Source organism: Triticum aestivum, chromosome 1B (genome assembly GCF_018294505.1).
Source record: "Triticum aestivum cultivar Chinese Spring chromosome 1B, IWGSC CS RefSeq v2.1, whole genome shotgun sequence".
Taxonomy (NCBI): Eukaryota; Viridiplantae; Streptophyta; class Magnoliopsida; order Poales; family Poaceae; genus Triticum; species Triticum aestivum.
This window is the reverse complement of record NC_057795.1, coordinates 661,697,482-661,719,768: the sequence shown is the minus strand read 5'-3', so window position 1 is coordinate 661,719,768 and position 22,287 is coordinate 661,697,482. Positions and strand designations below refer to the sequence as shown.

At 46.0% G+C, this 22,287-nt stretch overlaps 1 protein-coding gene across 2 annotated transcripts; it reads right to left on the bottom strand.

Annotated features, from left to right (window-relative positions):
• Positions 1-14,932: 14,932 nt before the first annotated feature.
• LOC123146215 (uncharacterized) lies at positions 14,933-18,531 on the bottom strand. Of its 2 annotated transcripts, XM_044565825.1 has the most exons (6): positions 18,043-18,531; positions 17,330-17,403; positions 17,195-17,242; positions 16,702-16,811; positions 15,656-15,782; positions 14,933-15,328 (listed from the first exon to the last, which is right to left on the bottom strand). In XM_044565825.1, the coding sequence occupies exons 1-5, from the start codon at positions 18,422-18,424 to the stop codon at positions 15,659-15,661; spliced, it is 738 nt and encodes a 245-aa protein (XP_044421760.1). In that variant the 5' UTR covers positions 18,425-18,531; the 3' UTR covers positions 14,933-15,328; positions 15,656-15,658. The 2 variants fall into 2 exon arrangements, with proteins under 2 accessions (XP_044421760.1, XP_044421767.1); XM_044565832.1 differs by lacking the exon at positions 17,195-17,242.
• Between the last annotated feature and the right edge of the window lie 3,756 nt (positions 18,532-22,287).

Below are 22,287 nucleotides of genomic sequence, written 5' to 3'. Positions count from 1 at the left end.
ATACTACATTACCTAAGAAAGATCGTACTCCATGGAAAAGGAAAAGTCACAATGAGTGGCTCAATTATTCTTCAACAAATAAGAAGGGAAATAACCTCACTCAAAAATGAAAACGTCGATGCTGAGAAACCGTTATCGGTCAAACGATGTAATATATATGTTCCTATTTTGTGTACACACTTAACCGTTATGCATGGGTCAAATGATGTAGTATATATGTTCCTATTTTGTATACATACTTAACCGTCAAATGATGCAATATATATTGCCTTGGTTATATACATTGTATCACCTTCCCTTCGTTCCTGCTTTCGGAAAAAAGGAAAAGAAAAGAAAAAGAAGAAAACAAAAGGAAGATAAAATAAAGGAAAAGAAAATAGAAGAAACAAATAGGAAAACTGCTATAGGTATTGGTTATAGCAGTAGCGCTTTTCTGAAAAAGAGCTATAGCTAGTCAACATAGCAGTAGTGTGGTTCGTAAAAATGCGCTATAGCTACCGGTTATAGCAGAATCGCTTATCTATGAAACACGCTATAGCTACCTTAGCTATAGCGCGTTTTGAGGAAACGCACTACTGCTATGTTGACTTAACCCCCCAGCGGGCTTCTCGCCTCTGCTTCTTCCCCCAAATCCCTACTCTCTCTTATCCCCCTCGTCGCTGCCGGAGCCCGTGCCCTCGCCACGCCCCTGCCTCAAGCGTCGGAGCCCTACCCTCGCCCTCGACCTCGCCGGAGTCCTGCCCTCGCCCTCGACCCCAGCACTCGCCCCTGACCCCTCGACCCCGGCGACCTCGCCCTGTCTATGCCCCCGGCGCGCCACGCCTCCCTCCTCTGCTTCCTTCCCTCCCAACCTCTGTCTCCTCGCCCCTGCACCCTCTGTAAGCCCCCCAACGCTCCTCCTCTCTCTGCTAGCTAGGGTTCTTTGGTTAATTTACTTAGTTTTTAGTTAGGGCAGTAGGTTAATTAGGTTATCTATTTAGTTATGAATTTAGCTAGGTTTTTATGAACCCTAGGTTTCAAACTAGGACAAAAATTTAGGGTTAAGCAATTGTAGTTAAAAGAAAAAACATAATTGATTATATAGGTTTCTTGCATTTCTTAGTTTAAGTAATTGTTGCTATTTAAATTTTATAGTGCTAGCTATTTAATTAGAATTAGTATGAAACCTAGAACAGATTAGTTAAAGCAACTGTTGCTATTTAAATTTATAAGTTTAAGCAATGGTTTCTATTTAGAAAAACAGAATTTGTATGAACCTTGTTAAGAGAATTAGTATTTAAAAAACAAAATTAGTATTTAAAAAAAGAATTACTTTAAGTGATTGTCCAAATCAACATCCCTTGCTAAAGCATTTTTTAGTTTTAAATTTAGGTAGGCTGAATTTAGTTTCAAATATGATGAAGAAAAATGACTTCTTGCATTTTTCTTCAAGTTCTATATTTTTCTTCCTTTTATATGCAAATTTTAAGTGGACATGTGATATGTGGACATGTGATTTGGACATGTCATATTTGGAATTTGGACATGTGATGTTTTGGAGATGTCATGTTTGGTAAATGATGATTATGTGTAGGGTAAATGATTCGAGTGGCCTATGTTTCGCCGGAATGTTGATTCATTTTTGTTCCAGTGAATTTCAGGCGCTCGATATGTCCACTTTTTACCAAAGGTTATGCCAAAACTTCCCGTAAATTTTGGCATGACTTGTGCTAGAAAGTAGGCATATCGAGTGCAGGGGAAACAACATTCCGACAAACCATAGACCTTTTTATGTCATTTATCATTTTATTATAGTTTTAGAATTAAACTGGGAGACATAGTCATAGGAAACATGTCGAACAACGAAGAAACCGGGCCTTCTGACCAAGATGCAGACGAGATGGATTATGAGGAACAACAGTACCTCGACTTCTTGTCTGCTAAGCACAGTCAAGTTTTGCAGGTCGGCGTCGATGATGGTACTGACGTCAACATTGACACCGATGGCGCTGACATCGATGGCGGTGCCGAGACCGGCGGGGAAGGTACCATCATGGAAGATACCGACGGGGAAGGTACCGGCGCCAAAGCCACTACCGAAAACAAGAAGAAGAAGAAGTAAAGGATACGAAAACATAACAAACTCGACATCGGATGACTAGTGATCACAAAGATGGCCCATGGCAAGTTTGAGCCATTAGACCCAGAAGAACCTCGCAAGTGCTATGGCAACCAAGTAGGATGCATCCTACGGGAATGCGCGAGCATCAACGACAATGACTTAAGGAGTAAAGAACATTTGAGATAGTTGCTCCTGACAAAGTTGCATAAGAGATTCAAGTTCCCCGACCGGGATGATAGCATAGAACAACCGTGGGATGATCCTAAGATGAAAAAGATTAACAATCACGCCATTGGCATGTTCAGTAATGATTTGGCCTCCTAGAAAGGGAGGGTGAAACGAGCTATTGAGGCTGAGGAACCCCTGTCCAAGATTCTGGAGAAAAATCCGACACTTATGGAAGAGGATTTCAAAAAGTTCAGGGATACTTGCGCTAACGGGGCAGCCAAGGCTAAGGCTACGAAATTCAAGAGCCTTCAGGAAAGGAACATGGGGAACCATCACCTTGGAAGACGTGGCTACCTTGGCAAAAGGCCCATATGGGATAAGGAGGACGCAGAACATGAAGCCGCGGGTCTCCCGGACCCCTTCGCGGAGTTCACCAACCCCTTGGAGCGTGACTTCATCAGTGCCCGCTACAAGTGGGACATGGAAAAGAAGGTTTTTTACACAGACCAGATCACGAGGAAATTGATTAGGATACTGGTAATTATTCTTTTACCACCTTACATTTAGCTTCTGACCAAATCGACTGCACATTCATAAATGGTTCACGTTTCTTCTATAGGAGAAGCAACACCAGCTTGCAGCCAAAAGACCTACTTCACCAATGAGGCCCAAGTGGGACACCCCTCTCAACCGGTCCTTGAGCGAACTTAAGGGACTCCTTTTGGGCCAGCAGCCGCAATATGGACGCGTGGATGGCGACGGAGACGACACCACGTGGAAGGTGTTTTACAACGAGGGCCCGGCGGCCAAGAAGCAGAAAAAGAAGTTTAGTCAGGCGAACATCAACGATAAGGTGAAGCTTGCGTTCGAGAAAAAAGCAGCTGAGGACGCGAAAAAAGAAGCCGAGGAGAAAATTGAGTTGCTATAGCAGTACATTCCTGCATAAATGATTTTGCTACTAACTTGATCCCGGCTATCATCAACTAGACGAAGGAAAATCCAAACAAGACAGTAGATGATTTCCCCATGTCCAGTTTTGTTGGGAGAAACTCAGTGAACAACACCACCACACCATCACCTGCTAACGCAACCGGGCCTGCTCCCGCACCCGCACCCGCACCCGCACCCACTCATAGCAGCCCGTCCTCGGTCTCTGGCATGCTAGGCGTGCCTTCTTCTTTGGCTGAGCTCGACGCCCTCACGGTAATTAGATGTTGCACCAACATATATCTAACTCAGCTCCATGCCCAGTCGATGCCTAGTGGTCACTTCAGGGTTACCATGTCGAGTGTGAAATCAGGGCACGAGGATTTGCCTCCTCCAGTATGGCTAGAGGGAGAGGACGATGAGACCCTGATGCGGATTGGATGCTACAAGGGTTGGGTGCTCCTATGGCCAAAGAATCTTCTTCGTCCGGAGCCGGCCAAGAGCACACCAATAAACACACATCAACAAGCAGGTATGGACACCACCACCCTGCCTATGCAATTACCAGCACCTGTAGTGTCGGGTGAGAGTGGAGGACGATGTGATGAAAGGGGTCCATAGTGGCTGATGTAATCGCCCCTGTAGAACAAAGAATGGATGATGAGATGGAGGAGGACCCAATGAAGTTCCTCAATACAGGCACCTATGACGGTGACTTAGATATGACGAGTCAGCCATATGCTGACTCGGGCTATCAGCATGCTGATGATGATATGGATGATCTGCCCGGGCAGGAATGTCCTATCAGTGATTGCAAGAAGTCCCTCTTCATGCAATCCTCACAAGACACGCCTGAAGAAGCCGCCTCAACACAGGCACAACTAGCTGGGGGTCGTACAGTGCTTAGCCTGACAACACTGGGGCAGGGGTTAAGGAAGGGTTTGGAAGGCCAGCCCAAGAAAAGGAGAGGAAGAGACCGGGGAAGATAGGCTCAGCTGCCTACAAACAAGCCAGAGCACACAGCAGCCAGGTGGTGGATTTTGAAGAGCGTGTACCCGTCAAAGGTGCGGCCATGTTCCATGTCACGGGTGAGCCAATGCTACCACCGAAAGCGCTGGAGGCAATATCAGGGGATTTCAGGAGACTGCACGACCATGTGTTGTCGACTGAGAAAAGCCTACTTGCCTCGAATGATCTAGGATATCCAACATACACGGCTCATGTGCCTCAGGGGAAGTGCTACGTCGACACACGGCCCGCGAAGGTGTTCTTCCTGCGGTTTGATCATATCTTCGAATGTTTCTAACAAGGCGGCTCGATTGTACAATCGTCCGCCTTTTGCGCTACATATGAGCTCCGTCAAGATGAGAGAGGAAATCTCACAAATCTGTGTGGCGGATCCATAGTACATGCACGAGTTCTTCTTGAGTCTCAGTGACTTTGAGCATAAAACTGCTAGGGAGTACCTCGAAAATTTCATGGTACAGAATAAGGACCAGGAAATTGTCCTCCTGCCTTATCATCCAAAGTAAGTCAGTGCCGGACAACCCTTTTCGTACATTTCAATCTTTCCTTCTCGCTCATATGGAGAATAATTTGAGGTGTTTTTTTCCCGCAGCAACAGGCGCACCATCCTTATCATTCTTTACCTGCGAGTCTCCCACGCCGTGTATTTCGACCCTACCAGAAACTATTAGAAGAAGGACTACACCCACGTAATGAATATTTTAGATGATGCTCTCCAAGGCTTCAGGATTAGGGGTGGCCACCTGCAGATCAGGAAACAAAGCAACAAGAAGACGGGTTTCTCGCATAAAACTAACTTCTGCTGCATCCATGTCCCAAAACCAAGCAAGAACGATGGATTCTACCTCCTCCATCTCATGATGGAGTTTAGAACGAATCACCAAAAGCTTCGCATTACAAGCAGAAATGATGATCATATCTGCAAGTGGGTAGAATCTCATGGAGAAGCGGATTATAAACTTAGAGATGACTTCTTTCGCATCCAGAGGGACATTGCGACGATCATCATGGAAGAATTCGTCGAAGAGACGGGGATGTTCCACCATGGCCCTATATCGTGAGCTGACGTCCGAACTCGCATAGGCATGCAACGTCAGGACCTCATGCCATTCAAAAAGCTAGGGTCCATCCTTGATGATATGGAAGGATGCAATTTCTAGTGATTTACGATGCCGATGATGATGATATGTGTCAGTTGAGCTTGTATAGTTTCTGTAGTAATGAAACTTTGTGATGTCCATGGTCCCTGCCGAACTTGCGTAACACTACTTTGTTAGTTTGGGTATGATGACCTGTGTACCTCTAGTTAATTAGTTTGCATACTATATGTTGCATCTAGTTGCTAACCCTTTCTTTTTCGTGTTGCTCAAGTATATTTTGTTGCATATGATTGTACATTCTCTTGATGAAGATGCATCTCTAACAGGTACCTAGATTCTTGATGGCGAAGAAGCAGTGCTATGTCGTGTACAAAGGGAAGGTTCTTGGAGTGTACGATGAGTGGCGTGAGTGTCACGCGCAAGTGGAGGGGGTCTCCGGCGCCAGCCATAAAGGCTTCAAAAGCAGACAAGAAGCAGAAGCTAGTTACTTGAGGTTCACACTAGCGCGAGAGATGACTCATAACCGCCACCTCATGTACTACATAGTTCCGCTCTCACTCATAGTGATAGCTTTCTCGCGCATATATCATTGTTTAGATGGATGACGATGTAGTTGCAAGTATTCGAGACTTGTATCGCTATTTTCGAGATGATGATGACAGACCACTTTGTGTTGGATGATGATTATGATTATGACATGATTTGATGAGACTATTTGTATGTATATGCTATGATTACATTTGTATGTGTATGATATGCTAGAGATTATTGTATAAAGCCCTAAACAAAAACAAAATTCAGCAGCACAAAATGTGGAGCAATTTTTGTCTTCAAAAACTAATAACAGTAGCGCGGGGTATGGCTTTAGCAGCAGCGAGGTCTTAGCAATAGCGCTCTTTGTACTAGGGTGCTACACCTATTAGCAGCAACACGCGTTGTAGACGAACGCTACTGCTATCCCTTGATAGCAGTAGCCGGGTCAAACCGCGCTACTGCTAAGCGTTAGCTATAGCGTCGTATCAGTAGCACGGCCGCCCACGCTACTGCTAAGCATTTGACCCGCGCTACTGCTAGGCTTTTCCCTAGTAGTGATTGATTATCTGTTGTATAAGATAGTATATTGGTATATACATTTAAATTAACGTTCCAGAAAAATAAACTTCGTAACATTTTGTCATATTTGGAGATTTGAGCAAGTTATTTTTTATGCCACTTGCAACCACAACCTTTACTTTTTTGGGGTGACACCACAACCTTTAAGTACTAAATTGATCCCTTCATGACTAAAGAATAAGGAACAAATCAATATCTCATTCATAGTTTTCTCAATTCCCAAACAAATATCAAATATGAATAATTTTTTTGTGATGAAAAGGGAGTTTTATTCCATAATGATAGAGGTACAATCAAGAGGCAATAATACCTCAATACATGGAGGTATTTGACCTAGCCACACCGCGGTGGCACGCTCTGAGTGATTGTATAAAGACAGTTGATCTGCTACCCTATTTTGTTCTTGCCTAATCTTCCGACGAACAAACTCCCGGTCTTGCATAAGAGACTTAATCTCGACAACAAGGTGCCCATAAGCTGACCTGATTAATTTGCGATCATATAGGCCTTACAATCCTTCAAAAGAATCGGATTGCACAATGATTGTACCCTTTGAGTGTTGCATAGTGAATCTACTATGCAACTTTATATTTATAGGCTTGTTGGGCCTCCAAGCGCATAGTTTTGTAGGACAACAACAAATTTACCTCAAGTGGATGACCTAAGATTTATCAATCTGTCAGAGGTGTAGTATGAAGATGGTTTGTCTCTAAAACAATCCGCAGATCTCTCTCAAGCGAGGTGGTAGTCTACGGTGATGTGCTCCGTCATTGTTATCGATCCTTGTGGTAACCACTCCGACTTATGACAGCGACCTCACTACGGATTGCGGTGGCTGGTGGCCACCAAAAGATCTTCCTGAGTGTGTTCCTCTCTCCAGATCTGGTGGTTCACTTCCACAATTAGATGCAAACTATGGACGACGGCTTGACATGGAATGATGATTGTGCAATGGTGAACGATGGCCATATATCACATGTAGCTGCTTGAAACATGGAAAGTCTTGGCGACAACACATGAGTGACTTCAATGACGGTGCTACTAGGGCACCTCGAGCTCTAGGGTGAAAGCCTAAGTCTAACCTGAGATGGTTATAAATGATAATGCGATGTTTTATGTTGTTTCCTCGTTAAAGGTATTTCTTAGATATGCTTCCACCGGTTCTTTATGGTGAAAACCTAGAGTCTGGCTTTGAATTGTTGAATTTGATGACGACGACACTTGAGCTTTGTTCCCTTCTTGAAGGTGTTATTGTTGAAAATCATTATCATCTGTGTGGTGTATGAGATGGTTGGCGTTGTAGTATGCCGATCGCGGATCAGACGGCTTTGGGGTTTTAATATATTTTTTTCTCACTTACACTTAGTTTTTTCTTAAATGACTTTGCTACTTGCCGACTCATTGTGTTTGTATTGTCTTGGTGCTTTATTTTAAACCAATGAAATCCATCCTTTGCCAAGAAAGAAAGAATAAGAGTTCTGACATTTACCCGTCATAAAAGAAAGAAAACAATATAGACAACTATCGAGTAAGGGAATCTCACTACAAAAAAAGACACATTCGTGACATTATGACCCAAACATAATCTTTTTTTTCATGATTATGACACTTCTATGACGATAATTGTGACAAAAACACGTATCCTCATTGATGTGGTGGGCTCCTACTTCTATGACATCAAATGGGCTTTCCATCCTGGGCGGGCCGGAGACGCACCTACATGACATTCTTTGGGCCGTCCATGGCATAAAAAATCATGGTAGAAGTGTGGGCGGGGAAATTTTTGGGGAGTTCCCGGTTATGGTGGATGGTCGGGGCCGAGAGATGCAGTGTGGTTTACGTGTTTTTATCGTACACATGTATGTGTGTGTGTGTGTGTGTGTGTGTGTGTGTGTGTGTGTGAGGCGTTTCCTAACTGAACCCAAGCGAGGCATTCGCTTACCGAACCCGAGTGATCGCACTAGCTATGTACCGAACACGAGCGATCAATCCCAATATATACTAAAGCCGATTGATCGATCCTTCCACTGGTAACTAAATCGATCTATTTCTTTGCTGCTAACTGAAACTGACCAAATCCTTCACTACTGCTGCTAAATGAACCAGAGCGATCAATCACTACTGCTGCTTACTGAAGTCGATTGATCGAGGCCCTGTGCTGCCCCCTCCCAATGGACAGTACCCCATTTCAACTGTAGGCGGTGCTACTTGTTCGCTACATTGGGATTTCCTCGAAGAGAAGAGGATGATGCAGTACAGTAGAGATAAGTATTTTCCTTAATTAAGAACCAAGGTTATCAATCGAGTAGGAGAACCACCCGAAACCTCATTAGCAGCACCTACACACAAAAGAGCAAATACTTGCACCCAACGCGATCAAGGGGTTTGTCAATCCCCTTGGCGGTTATTTGCAAGGATCAAATATGATAGTGATAGATAGATAAATAAAAACATAAAATAAAATAATTTTCAATAAAATGCAACAAGGTATTTGTAGATTTTATGTATGATAAAAGTAGACCCGGGGCCATAGTTTTCACTAGAGGCTTCTCTCTCGAACAAAAAGCATATGGTGAGTGAACAAATTACTGTTGGGTAACTGATAGAAAAGCGCATAGCTATGACAATATTCTAGGCAATGATCATGTATATAGGCATCACGTCCGACACAAGTAGATCGACTCCTGCCTGCATCTACTACTATTACTTCACCCATCGACCGCTATCCAGCATGCACCTAGGGTATTAAGTTGATGAAAAACAGAGTAATAATTTAAGCAAGATGACATGATGTAGACAAAGTAAACCCAAGCAATAAGAATGAAACCCATCTTTTTATCCTTAATGGCAACAATACAAATACATGTCATGTCCCTTTCTATCACTGGGATTGAGCACCACAAGATTGAACCCATCACAAAGCACCTCTCCCATTGCAAGATAAATCAATCTAGTTGGTCAAACCAAAAGGGTAGATCGGAGAGAAATACAAAGCTATAATAATCATGCATAAAAGAATTCAGAGAAGATTCAATTAATATTCATGAATAATCTGATCGTAAACCCACAATTCATCGGATCCCAACAAACACATAGCAAAACAAGATTTCATCGAATAGGTCTCCAAGAATATCGAGGAGAACATTGTATTGAAGATCAAAGAGAGAAAAGAAGACATCTAGCTACTAGCTATGGACCCATAGGTCTATGGTAAAATACTCACATATCATTGGAAGGGCAGAAAGGTTGATGTAGAAGCCCTCTATGACCCATTTCTACTGCGATAGAGTACCGAAAAAGGCCTCCAGATATGATCGCAGAAGAATAGAAACTTGCGGCGGCGGAAAAAGTATTTTGGGTGGCTCTCTGATGTGTTGGGAATATTTGAGAATTTATAGATGTGGAATTAGGTCAAGAGGTGCCACGAGGGGCCCACAATCTTGGAGGATGTGCCCCCGAGCTTGTCGCTCCCTCGTAGCTTGTCTGGTCTTCTCCCAAACCTTCTAGGGTGCCTTGTGGTCCAGAAAAAAATAATGCAAAGTTTTTTCTCTGCTTGGACTCTGTTTGATATTGATTTCCTGAAAAGCAAAAAACAACAACTGGCACTGGGCACTAGGTTAATAGGTTAGTCTCAAAAAAATATAAATTCATATAAAACATCTAAGATTGATACTATAATAGCATGGAACAATAAAAAATAATTGATACGTTGGAGACATATTAGGCGATCGAAGAGAACTCCGTTTCCTATGTTTTAAGGTACGCTAGACACCGAGTCGATGAACAGGACCCCGTTTCGGCTATTCTGTCCAAGCCGGTTGGCTCCCGCTGAACATGATACATTCCGACCTAGTCGGTTGCCTTCTGATGAACATGATGTTATTTCTTTCATTTTGACTCAGTCGGTTGGTTGCAAATGAACATGATGTCGTTGTTGTACCCATTTGAGACCCCGCCCGTATGTACGTACATGTCCACATTTACTATCTTGCAGCATGGCTGTACTTACGTGTACACGATTTTAGAGAGGATTGCCTGAACTGCTACGTCAGAGCTCTACTACGACACGTGCCGCTCCTTGCTAGCCACTGTTTTTGGTTGGAAAGAGATTGATCCACCAGTATGTATGTTGGGGATATGACTACTGAGTTAAACCGCCCAGGAGGGGCCGGATTACACTCATAAGTAGTCATCTATATAGAAGCCCATGAAGACGAAGGTTGTGGTGCTTTAACTATGAAGGCTTAGAGGCCCAGAGCCCGATGGCGGATTAGGGCCCATAGTAATAAACTGCCATATATGTATAACTTGTATTGTAAGTCAGGGAAAGGAGAAACTGAGCCAGACACTTGTATGAGCCGGCCTCGGGATTCTGTAGACCGGCCCGGGCGCCAACCTGTGTATATATAGGGATGACCCGGTGGTGGTTAAGGGACAAGAAACAACAACTCGAAAGCTAGGCGAAGCATATTTGCTCCCTGGTAATCGAGACCACATCAAGAACACCACAACTGGATCGTAGGCTTTTACCTTCACCACAAGGGGCCGAACCAGTATAAACTCCCTGTGTCCTTTGTCCGGTTTAACCCCTCTAAGCTAACCCGATCACGATGGCTCCACGACTAAGTCCTTTGCCTAGGACATCTGACATGATAATTCCAAGACAGTTGGCGCCCACCGTGGGGCTATCACACGATGGTTTCAAGTTCTTAGAGGGCAAGTTCGAAGGGCTTAAGGGATAAGCAGTGGGCCGGATGACTAAGAGTCGTCGTGGCAAGCTCTACATCGACGACGCAGGCTGGGGCCCCGACGCCGACTCAATCGAGTACGGGTACCGGGTCCCCTTCGCAGGAATTCACGTCTTCATCGACAAGATCCGCGAACCGAGCCCTGAGCCGGACATTTGCACCGACCTCGTCAAGACGGCTCAGCGTGCGAGCCCTGCCCGGGGTCAGCCTGCCATGAAGCATGCGTTCGTAGGATGTATCCATGGGATCTAATCTGAACCGGTGTTCGATGGTGAGACGGCCGTCTACTCCGATGGCGAGTCATCTACCGGTGGGACTAGGTCTTTGTATCAAGTTCAGGATGGCCTGTTTGGGGGGTATTCCGATGGCAGCAATATTCCGGACCCCATTGAACCGCCAAACCGGGTTGCAATCTTCATGGCTGGCACGCAACCCACCCCACAATCTTCAACAGCAGCGGCGATAATCTCCGGATCAGCAGCTGGGGAAGGTGGCCCTGTGTGCCCTCCGATTCAAGTCTTGTCCAGATTATTGGATGCTTTAGCAACATTGTTGGCTGCTGAAGTTACTCCGAATAAACGGGATGAGCATAATACGAAAGTCAGAAAGTTGCGAGATCAGATAGCTCAGGCTAAGGAGGACATGGCTGCTGAGGAGACCAGGATGGTCGTGGAACGAACCACTTTAAATGCTGAGGCATAGCGAGTTCATGCAGAGGCTTATTGGCTTATGTTGGATCAGAACGCTTCAAACGAGGTGATGAGGAGAAGGCACCAATCTCGTCCGCCGCCCGTTTACGAAGGAAGAAATCTTTTTAACACGCCAGGAGTGGGCACTAGCAACCCGCCCGCGGAGAACCGGATTGAAGCACCGAGGACAGGAGCACCAGATCAGCCAGGCACGATGGGTCCGCCTCAGCAGAATCGTGATCCGCCGCAATATGCACCAGCGCCACCGGTCATTTTCCCACCCCGTTCGACAACATGATTGCTGCAGCGTCAAGATTGGCTGCTATTCCAATGGAAGGTGACTCCCCCACGGCGGTTGAGACACGACGGGCTAGGGATTTACTCCAGACAGCAATGGTTCAGCAACAGGCTTATTTGTACAGTCGGGACAAGATACACTCTACCCCTCGTCCAAGCCGGAGTTACAACAGGCATGTTGAAGAGCCAACTGTGTCAAGCAGTGGACGGAATCATCATCCGCCACGGAGGCCTAACCCGGCAGGGGGAAGGAATGAAGCGCAGGATTTAGTGGACCAAGGACGAGCGTGCCGCGGCGCCGGGTTGACTACACAAGACATGGAGCGCCAGCTTACGCCGGTTCGTCCGACCACTACAGTAGAGCCAGGGTTGCCTTTACCACTTTGGGAGTGCCATGTCTCACACCGGTCCTGCGCAATGCACAGTTACCCAAGGACTTCAAGGGCCCTCGAAAAGTACCCAATTACACTGCTGATTTACATCCCCAGTCATGGGTAGAAAGCTATGAGATGGCCATGGAGATGCTAGATGTGGATGGAGCGGTGTGTGCTAAGTACTTCGCTATGATGCTAGAAGGAACAACTCGCACTTGGCTAAAGAGTTTACCGCCCAATTCAATTGGGTCATGGGAGGAGTTGAAGAGCCGGTTTATCAATAACTTCAAAGATACTTGCAAGCAACCGATGTCAATTATTGATCTGGCTGCTTGTGTTCAAGCAGAGGGTGAATCGACTACCCATTGGGTACGTCGGGTTTCTGAGATCATACATTCATTTGACCGCATCAATGCAGACTCAGCAATCATAACGTTGGAAGGCAATTGCAAGTTCAGGCCTTTGAAGTTCAAGTTGGGGCGGATGAAGTGTCACTGCAATGATATGGGAACACTCATGGGGGCTCTGGTCAAGTATGCTGACTCTGATGATACCAAGGATCCCGAGTCTGACGAGGAGAAGACGGGGAAGGGAAAGAAGAGCGGCAACACCAAGGGACAACAACCTAACCCGGCGAGCAATAGTAACAACAGTAAACGTAAAGCGGACAATTTAGATTTTGTGGCTAACACCAATGTGCAGGGTAATAATCTGCGTCGAAAGGGTAAACTGCCCCAGCACGGTGGCGGTATGAATCTGGAGCGTATGTTGAATCAGCCTTGCCCGAAGCACGGGACGAAGGAGGTTCCAGCCACAAACCTCTAGAAGGAATGTTTCATTATGTGGGAGTTTAAAAACTATGATCTTTTCCGGTATGATCAGGGCCCATTTGGCGGTTCAGGATATCATGGGCCGGGTTATGGTGGTGGTGGTTCAAACTCCAGATTCCAGGGCAACCAAGGCAATCAGGGTAATCAGAACAATCAAGGTGGTTATAATCAACAGAATAATCAGGGAAATTAGCAGCAGTCGGGTTATCAGAATCACCCGAAGCAATTGAGTAGTGGGCAGTATCATGTTTTCACCACTAGCTTGTGCAAGCGCGATCAGAAGCTTCACAAGAGGGTAGTAAACGTTGTTGAACCGGCGGTGCCACGTTACTTACGTTGGTCCGAGCAGCCCATTGTGTGGAGCAGAGAGGATCATCCACCCCGGGTTGACAATCCGGGTCATCTGGCTTTGGTGGTGGCGACTCAGGTCGGAGGTTATAAATTCACCAAGGTACTCATGGAGGGAGGAAGCAGTATCAATATTTTGTATTATGAAACCTTCCGGCGCATGGGATTGACGGATAAAAATCTTAAACCGTCAAATACTGTTTTCCGCGGAGTGTTACCAGGAAAATCGGCATACCTAGTTGGTAAGTTAAATTTGGAAGTGGTATTTGGAGATGACCATGATTCCAGGTCGGAAACCTTAACCTTTGAAGTGGTAAAAATCTAGAGCCCATATCACGCCCTGTTTGGACGGCCGGCCTATGCAAGGTTCATGGCAAGGCCCTGTTATGTTTATCTGCAGCTCAAAATGCCGGGTCATAAGGGGACCATTACGGTACATGGGAGTCAGAAGATAGCCTTGGACTATGAAGAGGGTGATGCGGCTTATGTCGAGTCGGTTTGTGCGATAGAAGAGTTGAAGTTCTACAAGGACAACATTGATCCAGCAGATATGACTCCTCTAAACAAGCCCACCACAGAGCATGACCCAACCCTGAAGTTCAAACCGGCTGATGGGACTAAGCTAGTTGATTTTGTTCTTGGCGATTCATCTAAACAGTTTAGTATCAGGACTAATCTGGATCCGAAATAGGAAAGCGCGCTCATCGAGTTCATCCCTGAGAACCGGGACATCTTTACATGGAAACCTTCTGACATGACAGGTGTACCGAGGGAACTCGCTGAGCACAATCTCAATATTCATCCCAAGTTTAAACCGATCAAGCAGTTTCTTCGTCGTTTCAATGAAGAAAGGCGCCAGGCCATTGGTGAGGAGGTAGCCCGGCTATTGGCTGCTGGGTTTATCGTTGAAGTTTTTCATCCAGTGTGGCTGGCTAATCACTACTAGGAAAAAGGCTACTAGCAGCGCGGGTAAAATGGTTACTAGTAGCGCGGGTACCCGGGCTACTAGTATCGCGCTAGAGCTAAAAGTTAGTAATAGCGCGGGTGCACCCGCGCTACTACTAACCTAACTACTAGTAGCGCTCACTTATATCCCACGCTACTACTAACCTAACTAGTAGTAGCGCTCATTTCTTATTTCCCACGCTACTACTAACCAAACTACTAGTAGCGCTCATTTGTTTCCCACTCTACTACTAATAATTTAGGAATTAAAAAAATAAAAGTTAGATGTAGTATTCATGGATGGCAATACGTCCAGTGCAAACCAAACCAACGTCACATAACATTCTCAAGATTGCATTTAACATCAGACAGACACAATGATCATCGAAAGGTGGGTACCTTCCCTGGTGTTCCATCACCAACCTAAACAGACCACTTCCCTAGATGTATCTACCAAGGCTCGGAGCTTAGACGCCGGTGGACCCGAATCCTCCCTCCCCCCGGACGGTGGTCTCGAGGTCCTCCACCTCGACGACCTCCAATGTCGAAATTAGCTGGACAATCATCTACGCGACATGGCCACCGGCTTCACAGAGAAGTCCGCCTCTGAGTGGTTGAAGAGCACAGCGCCCACCGGCCGCGCTAGTCAGCGTCGATCACCCCTGCGCCCATGTCGAGAAAGTGAAAACTTGTTAGTACGCAAATTGCATCAGTTCAACTAAATGGTATATTCCAATTCACAAGACCCATTAAGTTAAGATTATTTCTCATCTAGCAATTTAAAGGGGTCATGCCGAAAATATATGCTTAATTCCTCACTGGCTATTCAAACTAAATGGTCCAAGAACTTTGGGACAATCAACAACCTTTCCACTTGATCTTCGCTAGCTACTTTGGAATCAGCAAGAAAAGGAACATTTATTTGAACTGAAAAGAACAAGCAGGCAATCATGCTATGAATCTTCTGGCTAGAATTTCACAAAATGCACCTGTCAAAGTGTATTGTAACAATCGACGTGTCCCATCTCCTCATGATTAAGGACTCTAGCTGAGCCGACAACATGGAGCAAGATGTAGTCGTTTCCGAGCATGAACCCTTGGCTGTCATCAATGAACCTGCAACATCCATCACGCCCATTGTAAAATATGTTAGTTTCAGCTAAGAAAAGAACTGAACTCTAAACATATGATGTTATCTAAATCCTTACTTTATGGAGTAAAGATTCCAAGAGATATCATTGGCAGCAAAAAAGGCAATATATTTCACTAATTTTGGTGTTGCAACAACGTATATACTTTATAATATTATAAGTCCTCACACCATCAACTATGACAAAATCTGAGAGTATAAGTCTGGTTACATTCACCCAAGTCCAAACATAATATTCTGTCCAACATAGTACAGCCCACCTTGATAATTTCATAGGATTTAATATACGAAACTAAACCTGACAAGTGATATGTGTTTAAGTATCTACAGAACAGCCTCTAAAATTTCCATGTTGTATTTTAAGACCACCTCTAACAAGGCCTAATCTCCCATATCAAAATACTATACCCAGGAACATATATTTCGGGAAAGCAAGCTAAACTGATGGTTGCTCTCAAATCATGTATTCCGAGGGAAGCTAACTGTACAACAAGTATTGGACTGAATTTGGCACCTGTAGCAAGACATCCTCCCAAACTAAACTGATGGCTGCTCTCAATTAGTTTGTAATGAAGGGATTTTACTGGATTGCTAGTCCCGGTATCAAATTAAAATTGACTAAGGTCAGAAATGACATCAGCTCATGAACATCTACAACTCTGAATTTCTATTTGGTGTACGTCACCTCCACCCAAATCAAATCGATGTCTTCCGTGTTGCAAAACCAAAAGTAAATTGTCAAGACAAGACAAAATTGGCATGGACTTGTGTGAACAGCAGAGAATCAATCGTTGCTACAAGAGCTCATCTTGTGTTGTCGAATCTCGCTCATACTAGACGCACACGCACACACGCGCACACTCCACTAGTGAAAAGAAGAAACACCTTAGGGTAATTGGTTTGTTGGCCGGGACACGCAGGACACGAGAGAGAACAGAGTCTCCATGGGGCGTTGGCAGCGGGGTCGGAGCAGTGGCGGCGGCGTCCATGGATGCCTGAGGACCGCAACATTATCGAGTTAGTATCATATCATAGCAAAACATTCTCCGCAGTTGATTGAGCATCAAATAATATAAACTGGAAAAGGGATTCAATGCAATGGTATGGAAAAAGAACGATAGAAACAGCATATCACTACAGACTTTAAAAAGAAATATAGACAATTGAGAAGTGTAGCTGGTGTATATATATGGACGCAGCCACCACCAGTGGATACAGGTTCTAGTCAAATCAGACTCACCAATTAACCGACTTGGACTACAAATTCCTAATCCTGGTATTATACTCCTACCAACGCAGGCAGATGGCTAGGACAAGTCCTAGTCGGAATCAAGTTAGTATTTTTCCTAATCTAATTATACGGCCACGTTGATCACACCTTACTAATTCTGGCCGCCGTAGTAGCTAGATCAGTCGGAGAAATGGACTGCAATTTGGGGAGCAAAAACTGCATCAATTCCTAATGTAGATGGAATAACACTTAATAATTGGGGCTCTGACTTGTCACTGGTACCTTCCCATAATTTCCAAACTGTAGGGGGTCACTGGTATATGCATGAGTATTTGGCTTCAGACTGAATAAATTATCTGAACATCAGCAAACAAAGGAGAAACCAGTAAGCTTTAGTAATCATGAACATCGACAGTGCTACTCACTGAAATCTACCATGTGAAGTTGTAAATTTCTCACAAGCATAAAAGCGTACAGGATCCATGACTGAAATGAGTGAAGGGTAAGTTTCTAGGACAATTTACTGAGAAAAGAGCGACATATTTGTGCTGAAATTAGCAAGATCTTCTATTCTGAATCCAGCAGAGTGTGCGAGCGCCCTGAAATCAGCGACTCGGGAAGGCTGCAAGATGCTCACATCTGTTGGGCTGCAAGAAACTTCCACCACAGTGTATGTACTACAGTTGTTGGTTAGACTATAGATAAGCTTCAGGCTGGTTGCCTGCCTAACAGTCATCCTCTCGTGAGGATTCTGGAGCAGAAGCCACAAGAGCTGCTGCTCAGGTAGTGGGAGGGGAGCATCATGTTTTCTATGAGATGATGGAACATCACGAACGATCTTTTGTTCGTTGAATTGATCCTACGCTTAAATTACTCCTTGCAATTTTGGACTGAATGTGCTGAGACGGACGGTTTAACTACTACTAGCATCAACAGAGTTGCAGAGTAGTGACTGACTGACGGACGGACGGACGGGGTGTGAGGGGCTGGCTCACCGAGGTAGAAGGTCTTGGCGTACTCGGCGCAGACCTCGCCGCAGCGGTCGTAGGCATCGCCGAGGAGGCCCCAGCCGAGCTCGGCGTCGCCCTCCTGCTCCAGCTGCTCGTCCCGCCACCGGCGGCGCTGGCCGGTGTCGGCCTCCCGCGCCGCCCGCCGCCCCTGCAAGTCCTCCACCAGCGCGGCCTGCCGCAGCACCACCTCGTACACCGCCTCTTCCGTCGCCGTCCGCGCCGCCACCAGGCTCGCCCTCGGCGCCGCGCCGCCCCACCTCCACGCTGCGGCCGGGAGCAGGCCGGGCTGGCCGCCGCCCCGCTGGGCCAGGTCGGCCGGGTGGTGGTGGTGGAAGGCGCGCGCGTGCGGCCTGCAGGATGTGTACATGGCGGAGGAGGCGGCGGCGTGGGATGGGAGGGAGAATCGGGAGAAGAGAGGAGGGGGTCTGGATCGAGGGTGTTTTTTTTTTGAGACAAACAGTGGTGGGTGGAGTGGGACGGTTGGTGGGGTGGATCGGGGATGGGTGGTGTGGGAATATGACCTGCGCTGCACCTATTCACAAAGTAGTAGCGTAGGTTTATAATCCTCGCTACTAGTATGGCATGTCCCGGGGGGCATGGGAGAGACCACTTAGTAGTAGCGAGGGTTAAAAATCCGCGCTACAATATCAACTTATTAGTAGCGAGGAGTAAAACCCCGCGCTACTAGTAAGTAGCAGTAGCGGGGGGTATAAACTCTTGCTACTAGTGAGCATTTGTGTATAAGCTTTTCCCTAGTAGTGAATCCGGTGCTAGTGCTTAAGAAGAATGGCACTTGGCGCATGTGTGTGGATTACATGGACTTGAACAAAGCTTGTCCAGCCGATCCTTTTGCTCTCCCTCGTATTGATCAAATCATTGATGCTACGGTGGGTTGTGAGCGTTTGAGTTTTTTGTATAAGCTTTTCCCTAGTAGTGAATCCGGTGCTAGTGCTTAAGAAGAATGGCACTTGGCGCATGTGTGTGGATTACATGGACTTGAACAAAGCTTGTCCGACCGATCCTTTTGCTCTCCCTCGTATTGATCAAATCATTGATGCTACGGCGGGTTGTAAGCGTTTGAGTTTTTTGGATGCTTATTCTAGTTATCATCAGATCAAGACGGCGGTTAAGGACCAGGAGAAAACAACTTTCATCACTCCCTTTGGATCCTTCTGCTATGTTTCTATGCCCTTTGGGCTCAAAAGTGCCCAGGCGACTTATCAGCGCTGTGTGCAGAATTGTCTTCATACCCAAATTGGGCGCAATATTCATGCTTATGTGGACGATATTGTGGTCAGGTCCAGGAAGAAGGAGACATTGATTGAAGACTTGAAGGAGACCTTTGACAATCTTCGGGTGTATAAAATGATGCACAATCCGGCCAAGTGCGTCTTCTGTGTTCCGGCAGGCAAGCTTTTAGGTTTCCTGGTGTCTAACAGGGGCATTGAGGCTAATCTCTGGCTAAACCGGCGTGTATCAATGATGCTCAGTGTCTGCCAGGTCGAATCGCAGCCCTGAGCCGGTTTATCAGCCGCTTGGGAGAGAAGGCGATCCCTCTGTATCAGATGTTGAAGAAAACAGACACTTTTGTCTGGAGTAATGCTGCTGATGCGGCGTTTGAGGACTTGAAGAGGCAGTTGGCTGAACCGCCGGTCCTTGCTGCTCTGGTCGACAACGAGCCGTTGTTATTATATGTGGCTGCTAATGCCCGGGCTGTCAGCGTGGCTATTGTGGTCGAGCGCAAGGAGGCTGGGAAGGAATATCCGGTTCAAAGGCCGGTTTACTATATCAGCGAAGTGCTCATCGAGTCAAAGCAAAGATATCCACATTGGCAGAAGCTGGTGTATGGGGTTTTTATGGCAAGTCAGAAGCTTAAACAGTACTTTTAGGGCCATCCCATCACGGTGGTCAGTTCTGCTCCTTTGGGTGATATAATTCAGAACAGGGAGGCAGCTGGCCGGGTTGCAAAGTGGGCTATTGAGCTTGGACCGCACGGGTTGAAGTATATGCCTCAGACAGCTATCAAATCTCAAGCACTTGTTGACTTCATCAATGATTGGACAGAGTTGCAGGCACCAGAGGACAAACCGTACAACACATACTGGACTATCCATTTTGACGGGTCCAGGCAATTGGAGGGCTCGGGGGCTGGAGTTGTCCTTACTTCCCCTCGAGGTGATAAAATTTGTTATGTTCTCCGCTTAATGTTTCCTTGTACTAACAATGCAGCTGAGTACGAGGCCTTGCTCCATGGTCTTCGCGTGGCTAAGGAAATGAACTTAAGCTAGGTACGATGCTTTGGAGACTCTGATCTGGTGGCTCAGCAAGTTTCTGGTACGTGGGATTCTAAGGATCCACTCATGGCGGCTTACAGAAGAGAGGTGGACATTGTGGCTGGCCACTTCAAGGGTTATCGGGTTGAGTACATTGATCGGTGCAAAAATGAAGCAGCCGATGCTTTAAGGCGGCTGGGGTCTCATCGTAAACCGGTGCCGCCCAATATCTTCTTGGATGTCCTGCATAACCCGTCAGTTAAGTTGCCTACAAAGGAGGATTTAGCTATTTCTGATCCGGAGGCACAATTGGTGGTCGCTTTACATGTTATTCCGGATTGGACAGTTCCATATTTGGCGTACATGAACCGGGGCGAGTTACCAGAAGATGAAGTTCTGGTCAGACAGATAGTTCGGCGGTCCAAGTCCATGATTATTCACAAACAGCGAGTTACACCACTACAGTGTCTCAGGTGTGTTCCAGCGCTATGTTTCTCCTAAAGAGGGGCAAGAGATTTTGCATGAGATCCATGAAGGAGATTGTGGTCAACACGCCGGTTCAAAATCCTTGGTTGCTAAAGCTTTTCGTCATGGTTTTTATTGGTTGACGGCTCATGCTGATGCTGAGGACCTGGTAAAGCGGTGTGACGCTTGTCAAAAGTTTTCACGTCGAGCTCATGTTCCGGCTCAAGAGCTGTGGATGATTCCAATCACTTGGCCGTTTGCTACTTGGGGGCTTGATATGGTAGGACCTTTTAAGCAGTCCAAAGATAAGAAGACCCACTTGTTGGTGGCGATTGACAAGTTCACTAAGTGGGTTGAAGCGGAGCCAGTAAGCAAGTGTGATGCAGCCACGGCGGTTCAATTCATCAAGAAAGTGATCTTCCGCTTCGGCTTTCCACACAGCATCATCATAGATAATGGCACGAATCTCTCCAAAGGGGAGATGGAGGACTTCTGTCAACAGGAGCACATCCGGCTTGATGTGTCATCAGTGGGCCACCCCTAGTCTAATGGTCAAGCTGAGAGAGCTAATCAGGAAATCTTGAAGGGTATCAAGCTCCGGCTTATGGTTCCTTTGAAAAGGACGTCGGGTTGTTGGGTGGAAGAATTACCTTCTGTGTTATGGAGCATAAACACCACCCCCAATAAATCAACGGGTTATACACCTTTCTTCATGGTTTACGGGGCAGAGGCGGTACTCCCAAGTGATATTCGTCATGAGTCACCCCGGGTTGCCAATTATGTTGAAGCGGACAATGAGCAAGCACTGGACCTTTTAGATGAAAAACGGGATATGGTGTTGGCTCGATCGACGGTTTATCAGTAAGACCTGCGGCGTTATTACAGCCGCCGGGTTAAGACAAGAACCTTTCAAGAAGGCGACTTAGTGCTTCGGCTTATCCAGGATCAGACCGATATGCACAAGTTATCCCCACCTTGGGAAGGACCCTTTGTGGTCAGCAAGAATCTACACAACGGATCATACTACCTCATCGATGTTCGAGAGCATGCAGACTCACGCAAATCTGAGGAGGAAACCCGGTGGCCGTGGAATATAGCTCTCCTTCGGCCTTACTACACTTGAGCCATAGGCTACTCTCATGTACATATTTTGACAATGTATATATTATGATCGATATAATAAAACGGCATCCTTGCTACAAGCAGGGTTTCTGCTGTTTTTCCAATATCTCTTGGTTATATGGGGGCTTCAGCTGACAAAGCGGAGTTCTGTCTATTAATCCGGTTATCACGCCACAATATAGCTTGGAAGCTTCACACCCAAAGGGACAAAAAGAGTCTGGTTGCTATGCACAACTCAAACATAGGCACCCATAGACCACAACTCACAAAAGTACTTGGGGGCTCTTTGTGCAATGCAACAAAGAGTTTGAAAGGACCCTTGTAATATGCTATCAAGCACAGCTTGGAAGCCTGGTGTATTCACCTAAAA

What these genes read in the sequence shown, in the direction of transcription:
- LOC123146215 (XM_044565825.1), bottom strand. Translation starts at nt 18,424, where the DNA reads ATGTACACATCCTGCAGGCCGCACGCGCGCGCCTTCCACCACCACCAC. An exon ending in CGCCAAGACCTTCTACCTCG is followed by an intron (nt 17,404 to 18,042) that starts GTGAGCCAGCCC and finishes GCTGATGTTCAG; the next exon opens with ATAATTTATTCAGTCTGAAG. An exon ending in AGTTTGGAAATTATGGGAAG is followed by an intron (nt 17,243 to 17,329) that starts GTACCAGTGACA and finishes CCCAAATTGCAG; the next exon opens with TCCATTTCTCCGACTGATCT.